Raw genomic sequence first — 14,972 nt, forward strand, 5'->3', positions numbered from 1 at the left:
AAGAAGTTAGACTTCATGTGTAAAAACCATCAGTCATTTTTGTGATGTCAACGAAAGTTCATCGGTCTCCCAGCAAAAGTTCAAAATAAAACATCTGTGACATCAGTGGTAGGCTGTGATGCGTTGTTGCCGTGACAACAGCATCCATCAGTCTGGTGGAGGTTGGAGGTATCAGGAGTCAGAGGGGAGGTCAGAGATCCTGTCGATGGACTGGAGCAGCTGAGACACCAGAAGGAGAGACTCCGCCTCTCCCATCAGCTGACTGACAACAGACAGACAGGTTAATGTTCACTGACTGACGACAGAGAGATTAATCTCACACACACACACACACACTAACCGGATGGAGGACTGGGCGTGGCTTGCCGTCTTGTTCAGGTACTCGGACGCCACCTGAGCGTTGCGCTTCATTGTCTTCATGACCTCAGACTCCGCCCTCAGGCTGTGGTTGGCCGAGCGCAGCGAATCAGCCTCCACCTGAAATACAGGGAGACATTCACCTAAATCTGCTTACTCTGGTTTACAGTATTGATTGATGATGATGTCATGAAACATAAGAAGAGAAGAAGAAGAAGAAACATTCGCGGCATCAATAGAGAATATCATCATCATCATCATCACCTGCAGCTGCTGCAGCTCCAACTTCAGTTTGGAGACACTGTTCTCTGCTTTCAACGCTCGCTTCTTCAGACAGAGACACAAACTGGTCAGCGGTTCAGTCACTTTCCGCTGCATCATGATAGCAGGCTCCAAAAACTGCTGATGTCATGTTACCAACATGGACACACTGAGCCTACCGTCATCAAGTGCAGGTTCTGCTCCACCGAATGAACCATGTTCTCCAGGTCCCGAGCCTCCTTCTCCTCCTGACGCGTCCTCTGGACGATCTCCTCCGACAGTTCCATCACCCTGACAGTGGAGGGAAATGCATGATGGGTAAATACTATGACAGCCAGGTGTGGAGATGTGGCGTGATTGGCTGTTGCTGACCTGCGCTCGTTGGCCTCTGACCTCCTCTCCAGCTCCCTGATGGTTCTCCTGAGCACCGTGTTCTCCTCCTTCAACTGAGGCACCCACAGGTCACATGACTTGTTTTATTTACCGACATCACGTTATTTATTTTACTGCCTCACCTGTTGTATCTGGTTACTCCTCCCACTCCTCCTCCTGCAGGAGGTGACTGCTTCTGCAATGGAGGTCTCATCATCTCCTTCATAGTTCTCTCCTCCTGCTCCGACTGGCTGCTCCTCAGGTCTGGAGGAGAACCTTGAAGGGGGGGTCAGATGTTCACTAGGAGCTCTCAGACCTCCTGCCTCAATCAATGAAGCAGACAAAACAATCACAGGCTTCACCTCGTCTCCTCTTCCTCCTCTTCTGTGCAAACAGAGGAGGTGCTGTCCACGCCTGACAGGAAGCCCCGCCCCCAGTCTTCTTCCTCCTCCTCCTGATTGGACAGATAGAGGGTTTACTACAGGCAATCCTCAATTTCATCATACAGACCAATCAGAAGAATCTTTGGCATATAATGATGTCACTGTACCCGTGATGCCAGAGAAGCCAGTGACCGTTCGGAAAAGAAACCAACTTCGGGGTCAAAGGTCACGTCCCCAACGTCAAACAGCCTCTGAAAGCTGCTGGACTACAGGCAGACAGTTAGACGGAGTTCATGAACTTCTTTTACACCATAACGTTATAATAGAGAACTGTACCTGGTTGTGGGGGTCCGACTGGTCCTGGTTTTTATCCAGATGGTGGTCCTGGTTCTTCCAGCGTAGGAATTCTCTAAAGGAGAAGGGGTTCAGCTCATCTGAGGCCCCCTCTTCATCTGCATAAACACAGTTTCACCAGCAGGGGGCAGCGTTACAGCCTGAACGCAGCTATGAGGCTCTGTGGGGGGTTCAATGTTCTCACATGTGTGTAGGAAACAAACAGGACACACACAGAACTCCTGCACTGAATAAATCTGAGTTTGGCCTCCATTTCAATACAGTGAGACGTTCAAGGACTTCTGTTCTACCCAGCTGCTTGTTGCCACGCATCTTAGCATTCCCAGTGGGAAGGTCACAGTTCGACTCGTCATTATTCCGCCTCGCCATCGCATTCCGTTTACACAGATGTTAGTTACCGTTACACAGTATGCTAAAGTACGGTGGTGCGTTCAGGTGGTTTGTTCACATTGGTTTTTCTATATTTGTTATCGGATGTTGTTTTCTTTTGGGGGGGGGGGGGGATTTTCCTGAATGGTTCATCAGTTTGCATAATTTTTCACGTCTTTTTATCGATTATGGTGACAAAATCGGAAGATTAGCCCCCCGTTGGGAAAGCGTCAAAAGGAATAAAAATCAGTGTGATGACAGAAAATGACCCTTGTCTGATTCCATATTAATGTCGCTACACAGTAAAGCTAATAACTCGGCGGCTCCATCACTTAACATGTTTTAGATATGGCGTCTCTGTCTCCTGTTAGTAAACTCACCGTCTGTGATGATCAGAGTTTTAGCAGAACTCCTCTGACTGGACATGACGACCGTCACCGACACGTTCCGTCAGTTATCGATCATTTTGAGCGCTGCGTCTGTCCAAGCAGGACGAAACCACTCACGGAAACACGGAGAACAGCCCAGACCCCACGTGACCCGTTTGCTAACTTGTCATTGGTTGGCGCAGTCATGTGACACCAGAGGGGCAAAAAACGGCACACGGAAGTAGGTTTCCATCACGACCCCGGTAAAAAAAAAAAAAAAGAACTCGCACGTGTCGGGATTCGGTGCGGTGTGTTTACCTGCAGAGAACCGGAAGAGAGCTGGTGATCCGCGGGGAGTTGGCTCCGGTAAGTGTCGGTTCGCGAACCCGCCTTATGTCGGCTCAGCCCGGCTCCATCCGCTCCGTCCGGGCGCGCTGGAGGGATGCATCTCGGCGGGCTGGGCTCGGATGTGTTGGATGGTCTCCAGAGGGGTTCGGGTTTCCTTCTGATCCGGATCTGTGAATCAGACTGCGGTGATAGATTTTGGTTGTGGTCGTAAACACGGATTCTGATTGACATAGAAAAGTTCTGAAGAAATTCCTTCAGTAAAACATCACGTTTACTACCCGTTTACGGACGTGGCAAGTTGAGATAAATGAGGTCATCCCGGAAAAACAACTTTATTATGTCAGGAAGATTCTCAGCTGAATGAAAGACTGACTTACAGCATATTTGCTTCTAATTTAATTTTTAATTTCTTCATTGCATTTGTGATATAATAGTTTAAATGTAAATAAATGGTACAATTTGTAAAGGGAGTGTGTCAGTCATGTTTTCCTCTTTGTTGGGACTATTTTCTGCAGAACATGCATACAACATATTTAGTAATAAGCATATAAATATTAGGAATATGTGTTTCATGTTTCACATTCTTTGAAACCAACACCGCCTTGCTAAGCGTCTTACTAAGAAGCAGATAAATAAATGTACTCACTTTTAACATGATCTTCACCAGCTTCACAAGGTCTTCTTCTGGAATCGTTTTCAGTCAACAGACGTGTCCAAAGTTAACGAGTGAATTGTGTGAGACCATCAGTCATGTGCAGGTCGTATCTCCTATCACAAACAGTTCTAAAAGGATAATAATCCATTTTATGTAAAGAACTGGTCGGATATGTAACGAGACCCTGAAGTCTGATTGTCCTCCAACAGACCCGACCCTCTGATCCGCTCAAACATTTTGTCAATGAATGAAAATGTTGATACTTGAAGAAAATTTAAGGTTAAATTTCAGCTTGATTTTTTTTAGGCCACCGTACTTTATTGTGAGGACTGCTTTCACCACTAATCAGAGGTGGACGATGTCAGAAGAAGAGGCTCCACGTGAGGGGCAGCGGTCCCAGGCCGAGTCAACCCAGTCCACACAGTCTCCATCCCAGGTTCTGTCCACCTTGTCCCCATCCCAGTCAAAGTCCCAGCTCCAGTCCCAGCAGGGTTCTGGTTCTTCTAGTGGACCGTCCTCAGGTAGCCAGTCGTCCAGCGGTTCAGGAACGCTGAGCAGCCTGGACACCCTCCCCGTCACGCTGCCGTCCGTCCCCGAGGAGCCCGAGGCTGAACCCTGGGGCCGCCTGCTGCCCATGGCCCGCTGCTTCAGAAGCCAAGGTGAGTCAGACAGCTAATACGCTAGAGATGCTAGGGATGCTGGTTCTAGTCCTAATAGTGGTTTGAAAACTGGGGTGTCTGGTACCAGGTACCTGAGACCCCAGTATTAGTTTTGATGTCAATGCTATTACTGGTCCATGAGTTAGTGCCATAACTAGCATCATTCATTGTTATTGTTGTTTGTTTACAGACTGTATCGAGGATCAATACCTGTTTGGACGGGACTCTAAGTGTAACTACATTCTGGACGACCCAGACAACAGAGGATCCCAAAAGTTCAGAATTTATAGCAAGAAACACTTCAGGATTTACAGAGTGAGATCACTTCCTGTTTCTGCTGATTGATTATTGATAATCATGACGTATTGTAATAAATTTGTGCGTCTCCGTCTGGCAGGAAGGCGAGGAGGTGTTTGTGGAGGACTACAGCAACAACGGGACGTTTATTGACGGTGTATTGATTGGTAAAAACAAGAAGCTTCCTCTGGTCAACAACGCCGTTCTGTCTCTGTCTGAACAACACAACAAAGGTCAGACACAGGAAACACCTTTGTGGTTACGCCAGCAGGTGGCACCTCACACCATCTGACTGACTCTGTCTCTCTCTCTTCAGTCTTTGTCTTTATTAATCTGATGTCGGACAATCAGTCCAGTTTACCCAAAGAGCTCCAGGAGAAATATCTGCTGACTCGACAGATTGGCACGTGAGTCTGAACCCATTGGCGTGACCGTGATGTCACTTCCTGTACCCTGAAACGCCGCTCTGTGTGTTTCAGAGGTGTGTGCGGTGAAGTCAAGCTGGCGTTCGAAAGGTCCACCTGCAAAAAATTTGCTGTCAAGATCATAAACAAGAAGAATTTCCAATCAGAAGGGGTGAGTCAAGTGATCTGCTCCCTGATTGGCTGAGATTTAATGCCTCCTTCCTTCCCATTTTTTCCTCCTTTCCTCGTTGTTATGGATTTAACAAAGGTAAAAACTGCGTAAGAGGCATCTGAAGGTGACGTTCGGTGGGCGGTCTTTTAGTCCTGTCATCCTGTTTTTTCTGTCCAATCACAGACGGCGGTGCGAAATGCAAAGACAGAGATGGAGATTCTACAGAGAACCGACCACGTGAGTGTGAAACCACCGAAGAAGAGTAATATTTCTAAAGACCACCAGCTGTAAGTCCTCCTCTCCTCGTCTCCTGCAGCCTTGTCTCATTAAGACGGTGGATTTTTACCAGACAGATGAGAGCTACTACATCGTGTTGGAGCTGTGAGTCCACTCAGATCTACCTGTCTGTCTGTCTGTCTACCTGTCTGTCTACCGGTCTTCACCTGTCTGCCTACCTGTCTGTCAGGATGGAGGGGGGTGAGTTGTTCCAGAGACTCAAGTCTAAGCAGCAGCTCAAGGAATCCGTCGCCAAACTTTACTTCTACCAGATGCTGAATGCTGTCCAGGTGAGACGCTGTTGCTACGGTAACCACTTCAAGCAAGTTTACAGCAGTCAACCAATGGTGTGTGTGCGTGTGTGTGTGTGTGTGTGTGTGTGTGCAGTATCTCCACAGTAATGGGATCATCCACAGAGACCTGAAACCAGAGAACATCCTCTTGTCCTCACAGGAAGACATCTGTCTCATCAAGGTACACACACCTCCATCATCATCGTCATCATCATCGTCATCATCATCATCATCATCACCACCGTCACCGTCATCACCATCATTCTACAGTAACTAATCCAATCTGATTACATATTATCAGCCTTTCACCCCGTGTGTGTGTGTGTGTGTGTGTGTGTGTGTGTGTGTGTGTGTGTGTGTGTGTGTGTGTGTGTGTGTGTGTGTGTGTGTGTGTGTGTGTGTGTGTGTGTGTGTGTGTGTGTGTGTGTGTGTGTGTGTGTGTCAGGTGACAGACTTCAACCAGTCCAGGATCCTGGAGGAGACCCTGCTGATGAGGACCCTGTGTGGGACCCCGTCCTATCTGGCTCCTGAGGTCTTCACCCAGGCGTCCACCACAGGATACGGACTCGCTGTCGACGCCTGGAGCCTCGGCGTCCTGCTCTTTGTCTGGTAGGCTCATCTGTCTCACTCCCTGTTCGCCTGTTTCACGTCATGTCCTACCTACCTGTCTGTCTCACCTCCTGCCTACCTGTCTCTCAGTCTGGGGGGTTACCCTCCCTTCCATGAGGACTTCAGCCCGCTGTCGATCACAGAGCAAATCATTCATGGAGAGTTCACCATGATCCCGTCCAAGTGGAGAAACATCTCTGACCAAGGTAGTACATGAACATCACTGCAGTACTAGTGAAGTACTACTTTAGTACCTCTTGTGTTTCCATGGTGACAGCTAAAGACGTGGTGAGGAAGCTGCTGGTCGTTGATCCCAGTAAGAGGATGACTATCGAGGAAGCCCTGCATCACAGCTGGTTACAGGTAACGAACTAGACGACTGCCGGAGGACTAAGTCATGAAACCGGTCGTGATGTTGTGATGTCTCAGTGAGCTCTCCAGGTGTATGATGGGAGTCTGCTGCTCAGATTCTGACTGTGTTGTTGTGTTTTAGGATCCTGAAATAGTGGCGACGGCTCGCAGACTCATGTACCCCAATGCTGATGTTGCCATGGTAACTGCCTCTCCAAAGATTCACTCATTGGCTGCTCTTCGTCACAAATAACTTATGGCGACTCCTCCCACAGGAAGAGGAGGCGGCGACGGAGACGAAGGATGACTCTGGGAGGCCCAGCAGGAAACGACGACGAGACAGAGAAGAAGAGGAGGAGGAAGAACATCCGGCCAAACAAAAGCCTCCTCCCCCCACCCCACTATAGACGACCAATAAGATTCCAGAGGTTCCTCGGGTTAAGTGACCCCACAAGGTGTTGACTACTGCCAAAATGTAAATTAAGCTTCTAATTTTTTCTAATAAAATCTTTATATTTTTCACCAATTTAATTCATTATTCTTTGACACTTCATGGTAAGAGTGAACAGAATAAACAAATAATAAACAAAATAACATTTTTATTGTTACTTTATTAAAATTTCTCTTTAAACTTATTTAAAATGTGAATTTGAAGATAAAACTGAAGTCTGGGATCACATATTTTTATTTTTCGTTGATCCTCATGAAGGTCGGTTGCTCCTTCAGTCGGGCTGCAGGCGTTTCTTCTCCCCACACCTCTGTGGTGATGTCAGAGTTTGGCTTTGTGGCGTTCTCTGGCGCCATATAAGACGGCGTGAGCGCGGTCGAAAGCTCCACCGACGGCGGACTGGACTCTGCTCTTCCAGTGCTGGAGCTTAGGACGCTGCTGCAGGACGTCTCTGCCCGCGACGAGAGGCTGCAAAGACACGCCGAGCGTTACCAGAACCAGTGACCAATCCATGAAGCCCAGCCTCAACACGCAACCAGCGGAGCGTTTATCTGATCGATAGAGAGCCAATCAGGGTGTCTGACCTGCATGAGCTCACAGATGGCCAGCAGATCGGCCACGGTGATTTCATCACCGCAGAGGAATGGCTGTCTGCGCAGAAACATGGTCTCCAGTTTGTCCAGAGTTTCATCGAGCTGAGAGAGAGCACGATTCAAACGCCCCTCGTCCACCGGAGAACCGCTCATAGCCGGGAGGAGAACCTGAGAGACGGGTGGAGGCAGATGGACACAGAAGGGTGGACACACCTTGTTTGAGACGTATCCAAAAAAAAAAGTTTGAAATCTGCAGATTGGCAGAGGGCAGCCATCCCTGTGGTCTTTATTTCTAACAAGTTCCGATCAGCTAATCAACTGGTGATCGATACGTGTGGGGTCATCATGCAGAACTGGTTTCTAAATGGGACTAGTCTGAGTGTGTGTACCTCCAGTATAAAGACTTTGGCAGCGTGTGGACGAGTGTTGGTGTGATGCCAGGCTGTGTACTCGTCCACTCTGGCTCGCCTCTCTGGTTGCCGTGGATACCAGTGCTCCGGGACGTTAAACTTGGTGGCAAGGTACTTCAGGATGGCATCACTGTAACACACAAACACACACCTGGTGTCAGTACTCAATGGGGTGAAGTACCCAAGAAAGAAGTACCCCGTTAAAAGAATTTAAGTGTATTGATTTATATATTCATTTTTAATGGGGCGCTGGTTCTAGTCGGTGTACCTCTCAGTGAGGACGAAGTCTCCGTCCACCAGCACAGGAACCTTCTGCATGGGGTTCATCTTGGTGAACTCTGGGGTCTTGTTCTCTCCTGCTGGGCAAAGAAAAACTCAAACAAATCTCCGTTTAGAAGAACTCACACATTTTAAATTTAATTCGTATTTTGGCCCAGACAAACTAAACTAACATTTTTTTTTTTTAAAAGCCACACATCTCTGCTTCACGTTCCTGTCTTTTTTCTTTCAGGCTGATAAAAAAATTATCCCGGAAGTGATCAGAATTAAACTGTCTAGTTTAAAAAAAAAATCCTCTTGCATGCTAATTTACGATGCCGAATTGATAAACCATATGTATATTATCTATTACCAAGTTATTAGTTTTAAATTAAATCGTTAAATTTGCACATCTTAATGGAAATCTTTAAAACTGTGATTTCTTTGATGAAGTTTTGTCGCCCCACGTCACGAACAATTATTTTGGGGTCAAAGTTCTCTGGGGCAGAAGTCATGACGAACGAACTTTTACAAGTTCAGCAACTCAGAGGCGTTAACCTGCTACCAGCACAGCACTGACTAGTCGTGGAGTCAGTAATCTAGTTTATTTGGGTAGTAAAGCTGCTGACCTTTCCTCAGAGCCACGGTGCGGACTGTGTGCGGGATTTGGTTGCATTCTAGCAGGATGAGCAGCGCCCGGCAAGGCTGCGACAGAAGGTCCAGATAAACCTCCACCCCAGGGGATGCAGCCATCACGGCTGAGGTTGTTTTAAACGTGGGGGAAAAGGATAAACCACAGTCCGTGGAGGAAGCTGCCGGTGTGCAGCGAATTTAAATGTCCTGCCGCTCGGTTGCGCCCCTACTGGACACTCCACGCGCTGCAGTTTAGTCACCGATATACCGATTTCCGGTAGTCCCTCAAAATAAAAGCATCGAAATAACGAATTACATTATAATGTTTTTTTTACATCACTTTGAAGCTGTTACTAAGGAACAGATAGAAGCTTTGCAGACAGAAGGAATTGCAGGTGGTAAAGCTTGGTCGCGCTAAAGCTACTTTTGCTACCTCTGTCGGGGACGTCATTGCAGTCTTTACTGCTACTGTTGAACTTAGACGTTCTAAAGTCATGCATATTACTAATTTAAAAGTTTGCGTTGTTTACTAAATTTTAGTCGCTATTAGCAGGTGGACAAACACGAATTAGTTCCGTGGATTAAAAATATTTTGGTACTCACAACCGGAAGCTGTTGACAATCTAACATCGTCTAACTTTATCTAAATGTTTTTGTAGTTACCCACTATGTCCACAAGAGGGCCTCACGATTACAGATCCTTCAAGAACGTAGAATAACATTATTGACACGTCTTCCGAAATAACTTTGTTGTGCAGTTTTCCACGGAAAGGTTTAACAGATGCATGTAAGCATGCATGTCTTATTTTGCTTGTATTTATATTTTGTATTTTACATTTTGTCTTTGTGTTTTTGTGTACCATTTTGTGTACCATCAAGAGCTTTCTGGAAATTTAATTAGCAACGGAGTTTAACATGCCTTATTAATTGAAATGTGTAAAATCGTTAAACTGCTTGAAATGCTAGCTAGGAGTAGTCCCCATTCTCCCCTCTCGTTAGAGTTTCCTAAAAGTAAGTAGATGACTGTTCGTCTGGGTTAGGACAGGAAGACTGAGTAAAGCTAAAATTTGTAATATGGTCACTGACCACAGGAGGGCAGTGTCACCAATATATGTTCATGTCCGATGGTCGCTCAACATAAAAGCATCAAGCGAAGAGGAATTATTTTTAATTCAATTTCACGAGAAATGTAAGACCAAAAGCTGGTTCCGAGTTTTTGATGTTTTACATCATTGTACAAAAGTGTTAAAGTCGTGACTTAAATGCACTGGTCAAAACCAAGAAAAACGTTAAAACATTTTCAAATAAAGCAGAAGTTAGTACAGTCAAATAGTGTGGGTCTGAGATCAAATGAAAATGAAGCATTTGTATTTCCTCACTTTGACCAGAAGAGGGCATCAAACATATTTACCATCAAGAGCCTTCTGAATATTTTTTCAGCAATAGAATTTGACATGTCTTCCTATTTGAAATGTATGATTGCTGATTGTTCGTCTGGGTTCGGACACGAAGACTGAGTTATGTAATATAGCAATTGACCACAGGAGGGCAGTGTCGGCACAACATAGATAAAGTTGGATGTAATCGCCGATATGTGTCGTTTTCCGGCTAGTTTCCAAAATAAAAGAATCATAATAAAGGATTTTTCCCCCGATGTACCTAATGAGAAAATTCGAGTGACGAGTGTTTTTACATCGGTTTTGAACGAATGCCACGAATGAATATATAGATCATTTTTCACATAGAAGGAGTCAGCCGGTGAAAAAGTTTGGTAGCGCTAAAGCTACTGCTAACTCTGTCGGGGACATGAGTGCAGTCTGTCCTACAAACCTCTAAGTAAGAGGAGCTATAGTAATGCAAACTACTAATTCAGAAGTTTGCATTGTTTACACAATTTAAATTGCTTTTAGCGGGAGGAAGGTCGCGGCAAACAGGTGATCTTTCGGGTGATCAATTTTATTTTGATAGTCTAATCCGGAAGCTATTGATAATCTAATAGCGTCTAACTTTGTCTCAATGTTTTTGTAGTTACCCACTATGTCCACAAGAGGGCATTACTATTACAGAGCATTCAAGACCGTAGAATAACATTATTGACACGTCCTCCGAAATAACTTTGTTGCGTATTTTTCCAGGGAACAGTTTGACAGATATGAAGCTAGGAAATTCAACGTTACTTTTATGTTTACTTACTGAGCAGGAAATGGTTTGACTACATTTACCTGAGGTCAGGGCTCGAATAGGAATTCAGCATATATGTCTTATTTAGCTTGTACTGTGGGTTTTTTTAGAGGTTTTTGTGTGTTTGTCTTTGTGTTTCTGTCTTCGTTTTGTTTTTTGAGTTTACCTCAGCAGTCACGTTGAAATGATAATTTTCCATTTACATCAATCTAAAAGCGTCAGCAATGGAGTTTAACATGTCTCACTATTTGAAATGTATGCAATTGTAAAACAGCTTGAAATGCTAACTAGCAGTAGCCCCCTCTATCTTCTCGTTAATTTCCTAAAGGGAAAGTAGATGATAAACTGGATAAACTGGATAAACAACAGGAGAAAAAAAACCCACTGGCATCACAGGACATACCGCAAGACATACACTACACTAACAGACACATGTCGCACTAACAGGACTTATATACTAAACTATAACTAAAATATAAACAGTATAAAATTTAAAAAATATAACAGTATTAAATGAAAATATAAACAGTATAAAATTAAATTAAAATATAAAACAGTATGAAATTAAAAAAATATATAAACAGTATTAAATTAAATTAAATTAAATTAAATTAAATTAAATTAAATTAAATTAAATTAAATTAAATTAAATTAAATCAACCCCGTGCTGACCTCGCCACCCCCCCCCCTTCCTCCTGAGAGTCATTGTACCCCCTGATGGCACGGGGCACGAAGGGGGACCTCAGCCTCTCTGTGGAGGCGCTGTGTGACAGCAGTCTGCCGCTGAAGGTGCTTCTCTGCTGGGAGAAGGTGGTGTGTAGGGGTGCCTGGTGTTGTTCATGATAGCCGTAACTTTAGACATGGTCCTGCTTTCCAGAAGCGTCTCCACAGAGTCCAGGCTCAGCCCAACCACTGAGCCCGCTCTGCGGATGAGTCTGTTCAAATACACTTCCTGTTCGCCTGATGCTTTTATTTTGAGTGACCACAGGACATGAATACATATAAACGAGCGAATGAACTACTGTAAACAGCTTTTTCAATCTCCGTGGAGTGGAGCGGTTTGCAGGACCGGAAGAGCCCCGGAACGAGGAGCCGGGAGTGGTGGGGGAGCTGAACCGACTGAAAAAGCTGCCTAGTTCATTCGCTCGTATATATGTGTTCATGTCCTGTGGTCACTCAAAATAAAAGCATCAGGCGAACAGGAAGTGTATTTGATTCAATTTCACTAGAAAAGTACGACCAAAAACTGGTGATGAGAATAATATTTTCACGTCATTTTTGAACGATTGTTACCGTCCAAATAAAGACATGTAGGAAGTTTTTAGTGAGGAGACTCATAAAGTGTCAATGTTAGATTCTTGTATAAAAATATTAAAGTTGTGGGTTAAATCTACTGGTCAAATCCAAGAAAAATGTTAAAAGATCTTCAAATAAAGCAGAAGTTAGTACAGTCAAATAGTGTGGGTGTTACATCTGAGATCAAATGAAAATGAAGCATTTGTAGTTCCTCACTTTGGCCAGAAGAGGGCATCAACCATATTTACCATCAAGAGCCTTCTGAATATTTTTTCAGCAATAGAATTTGACATGTCTTCCTATTTGTAATGTATGATTGCTGATTGTTCGTCTGGGTTCGGACACGAAGACTGAGTAAAGCTACATTATGTAATATAGCCATTGACCACAGGAGGGCAGTGACGGCACAACATAGATAAAGTTGGATGTAATCGCCGATATGTGTCGTTTTCCGGCTAGTTTCCAAAATAAAAGAATCATAATAAAGGATTTTTCCCCCGATGTACCTAATGAGAAAATTCGAGTGACGAGTGTTTTTACATCGGTTTTGAACGAATGCCACGAATGAATATATAGATCATTTTTCACATAGAAGGAGTCAGCCGGTGAAAAAGTTTGGTAGCGCTAAAGCTACTGCTAACTCTGTCGGGGACATGAGTGCAGTCTGTCCTACAAACCTCTAAGTAAGAGGAGCTATAGTAATGCAAACTACTAATTCAGAAGTTTGCATTGTTTACACAATTTAAATTGCTTTTAGCAGGAGGAAGGTCGCGGCAAACAGGTGATCTTTCGGGTGATCAAAATTATTTTGATAGTCTAATCCGGAAGCTATTGATAATCTAATAGCGTCTAACTTTGTCTCAATGTTTTTGTAGTTACCCACTATGTCCACAAGAGGGCATTACTATTACAGAGCATTCAAGACCGTAGAATAACATTATTGACACGTCCTCCGAAATAACTTTGTTGTGTAGTTTTCCACGGAACAGTTTGACAGATATGAAGCTAGGAAATTCAACGTTACTTTACATTGACCACAGGATGGCAGTGTCACAATATGTGTTCATGTCCTGTGGTCACTCAAAATAAAAGCATCAGGCGAACAGGAAGTGTATTTGATTCAATTTCTTTAGAAAAGTACGACCAAAAACTGGTGACGAGAATTTAATATTTTCGCTGTAACGCTGTGGCCTCACAGGTTCGAATCCCACGGAGGACACACCCAGGTTGTTATTGTAGTGGGGAGTTGGTTCTCAACCTGGCTACATAAACATTTAGGTCATGTTTCCTCCACCTGTGGTAACTTTGGGACGCGTCCCATTTCTTCCTTCCTGAGGATGACGAAGGATCTTGATGTCATTATATTCTGGTTTCTCCTCAGGGCGGTGAACCCCATAAAAATAAGTTCCAAACCAAGTCACAGCAGCTGAGGGTTTAGTCCAGAGAGATGAGAGGAGGAAAGGAACTCAAGAGATCTCAGGTTACAGGATCGAATCCCACCTTTTGGTTTTACATTCTATCACTTTCTGTGTGTGGAGTCACTTTTGGTATTTTGCCAGGAACGAAAATGAAATCGACAACTTTGTATTTTTTATAATTCCGAAACAAAATCGGAACAGAAAAAAATTTTTTATAACCACTTAATACCGGGTTTTTTTGTCGTTCTTGAAAAATGTCTGACCTCATGTTCCTGTCATTAATTCAATGCGTGATGAGAGCAGAGAAATCTGTTTTCTGGGCTCATGGATCGTTGTGTGGCTGCAGTACAGTCCTCCTGCCAAAGAGGGCGCCCACGTTCACAATTCTCAATGGGGCGCCGAGTAATGATTTTTATTTTTTTTTATTTTTGCAAAAACACTTTAATCTCATTCAAACATTTTGCAGTTTTACATTAGATGAAAGCATTTAAGTGCCTCAGAAGGTCTTTTCCAAAAAAAAACTCCAATCACATTTAACATTTAGAACATTTTACAATTTTTCATTAGATGAAATTTCAAAAACACTAAACACTCAAAAACATTAAACACCAAGAAACAAAGGGAAATACAATATAAAAATTAGTGCATTATAACAGGAAGTTTGCAAAAGTGAGGTGGTTTTTGTAACACCAGATGTTCCTAAAGTTATTCAGGTCTTTTGTCAATTTATAGAAACCAAATTCTAGTTTTAAGCGACATCTGATGTTACAGCAAAAAACAGTAGCTGCTTCTTGAACGGTATTGTTTTCAATTTTCCTCTTCCTGGTCACATAAATTGCAAGTTTTGCCTCCCCAGAAATAAAATTTAAAAGCTGCCACTTTCTCTGATTCGATCTATTGTACCCAGCACCGTAGATGAATTTCCTGATACTTAAGTTTTCATTGAACAAGTTAAAAACATTCGTTAGAAGAGTGAAGAGCACTGCAAGTCTCCCACACTCACTGAAAGTATGAAAGACTGTCTCCTGAAGAGGACAGAAGGGACACTGGCTGGAAACGCAGGGGCGAAAACAGAGACAAAAGCATTGGAACCGACGGCACCATGTAAAATCCTCCACTGGAGGTCGGCTGGCGCCGAGTAATGAAACAGTTGTCCTGCACGGTTCGAAGCTCCAGGGGGCGCCATTCAGACACAAATACCCTGAAA

General features: G+C 44.1%; 3 protein-coding genes across 3 annotated transcripts; 1 reads left to right on the forward strand and 2 right to left on the reverse strand.

The window, feature by feature from the left end:
* Window positions 1–15: 15 nt before the first annotated feature.
* Window positions 16–2,634, reverse strand: entr1 (endosome associated trafficking regulator 1). The gene is made up of 10 exons (XM_068311413.1): window positions 2,477–2,634; window positions 1,710–1,825; window positions 1,541–1,639; window positions 1,353–1,444; window positions 1,134–1,266; window positions 991–1,064; window positions 798–909; window positions 622–684; window positions 341–477; window positions 16–262 (listed from the first exon to the last, which is right to left on the reverse strand). The coding sequence occupies exons 1-10, from the start codon at window positions 2,520–2,522 to the stop codon at window positions 172–174; spliced, it is 963 nt and encodes a 320-aa protein (XP_068167514.1). The 5' UTR covers window positions 2,523–2,634; the 3' UTR covers window positions 16–171.
* Window positions 2,592–7,034, forward strand: chek2 (checkpoint kinase 2). Its single transcript, XM_068311412.1, has 15 exons — window positions 2,592–2,830; window positions 3,774–4,126; window positions 4,317–4,441; window positions 4,524–4,656; window positions 4,740–4,830; window positions 4,903–4,999; window positions 5,183–5,236; window positions 5,316–5,380; window positions 5,466–5,565; window positions 5,663–5,749; window positions 6,014–6,177; window positions 6,268–6,383; window positions 6,455–6,540; window positions 6,671–6,730; window positions 6,804–7,034. The coding sequence occupies exons 2-15, from the start codon at window positions 3,826–3,828 to the stop codon at window positions 6,933–6,935; spliced, it is 1,611 nt and encodes a 536-aa protein (XP_068167513.1). The 5' UTR covers window positions 2,592–2,830; window positions 3,774–3,825; the 3' UTR covers window positions 6,936–7,034.
* A 74-nt stretch (window positions 7,035–7,108) lies between these two features.
* On the reverse strand, window positions 7,109–9,109 carry gstt2 (glutathione S-transferase theta 2). The gene is made up of 5 exons (XM_068311414.1): window positions 8,867–9,109; window positions 8,248–8,335; window positions 7,959–8,109; window positions 7,561–7,737; window positions 7,109–7,444 (listed from the first exon to the last, which is right to left on the reverse strand). The coding sequence occupies exons 1-5, from the start codon at window positions 8,988–8,990 to the stop codon at window positions 7,298–7,300; spliced, it is 687 nt and encodes a 228-aa protein (XP_068167515.1). The 5' UTR covers window positions 8,991–9,109; the 3' UTR covers window positions 7,109–7,297.
* Window positions 9,110–14,972: the final 5,863 nt, after the last annotated feature.

Source organism: Antennarius striatus, chromosome 3 (assembly GCF_040054535.1).
Source record: "Antennarius striatus isolate MH-2024 chromosome 3, ASM4005453v1, whole genome shotgun sequence".
Lineage (NCBI taxonomy): Eukaryota > Metazoa > Chordata > Actinopteri > Lophiiformes > Antennariidae > Antennarius > Antennarius striatus.

What these genes read in the sequence shown, in the direction of transcription:
- entr1 (XM_068311413.1), bottom strand. Translation starts at nt 2,522, where the DNA reads ATGTCCAGTCAGAGGAGTTCTGCTAAAACTCTGATCATCACAGACG. An exon ending in AGTCGGACCCCCACAACCAG is followed by an intron (nt 1,640 to 1,709) that starts GTACAGTTCTCT and finishes GTCTGCCTGTAG; the next exon opens with TCCAGCAGCTTTCAGAGGCT. An exon ending in GAGGAGGAAGAGGAGACGAG is followed by an intron (nt 1,267 to 1,352) that starts GTGAAGCCTGTG and finishes CCCCCCTTCAAG; the next exon opens with GTTCTCCTCCAGACCTGAGG.
- chek2 (XM_068311412.1), top strand. Translation starts at nt 3,826, where the DNA reads ATGTCAGAAGAAGAGGCTCCACGTGAGGGGCAGCGGTCCCAGGCCGAG. An exon ending in TACTACATCGTGTTGGAGCT is followed by an intron (nt 5,381 to 5,465) that starts GTGAGTCCACTC and finishes CCTGTCTGTCAG; the next exon opens with GATGGAGGGGGGTGAGTTGT. An exon ending in AGATGCTGAATGCTGTCCAG is followed by an intron (nt 5,566 to 5,662) that starts GTGAGACGCTGT and finishes GTGTGTGTGCAG; the next exon opens with TATCTCCACAGTAATGGGAT.
- gstt2 (XM_068311414.1), bottom strand. Translation starts at nt 8,990, where the DNA reads ATGGCTGCATCCCCTGGGGTGGAGGTTTATCTGGACCTTCTGTCGCAG. An exon ending in GACTTCGTCCTCACTGAGAG is followed by an intron (nt 8,110 to 8,247) that starts GTACACCGACTA and finishes TGTGTGTTACAG; the next exon opens with TGATGCCATCCTGAAGTACC. An exon ending in CCATCTGTGAGCTCATGCAG is followed by an intron (nt 7,445 to 7,560) that starts GTCAGACACCCT and finishes GTGTCTTTGCAG; the next exon opens with CCTCTCGTCGCGGGCAGAGA.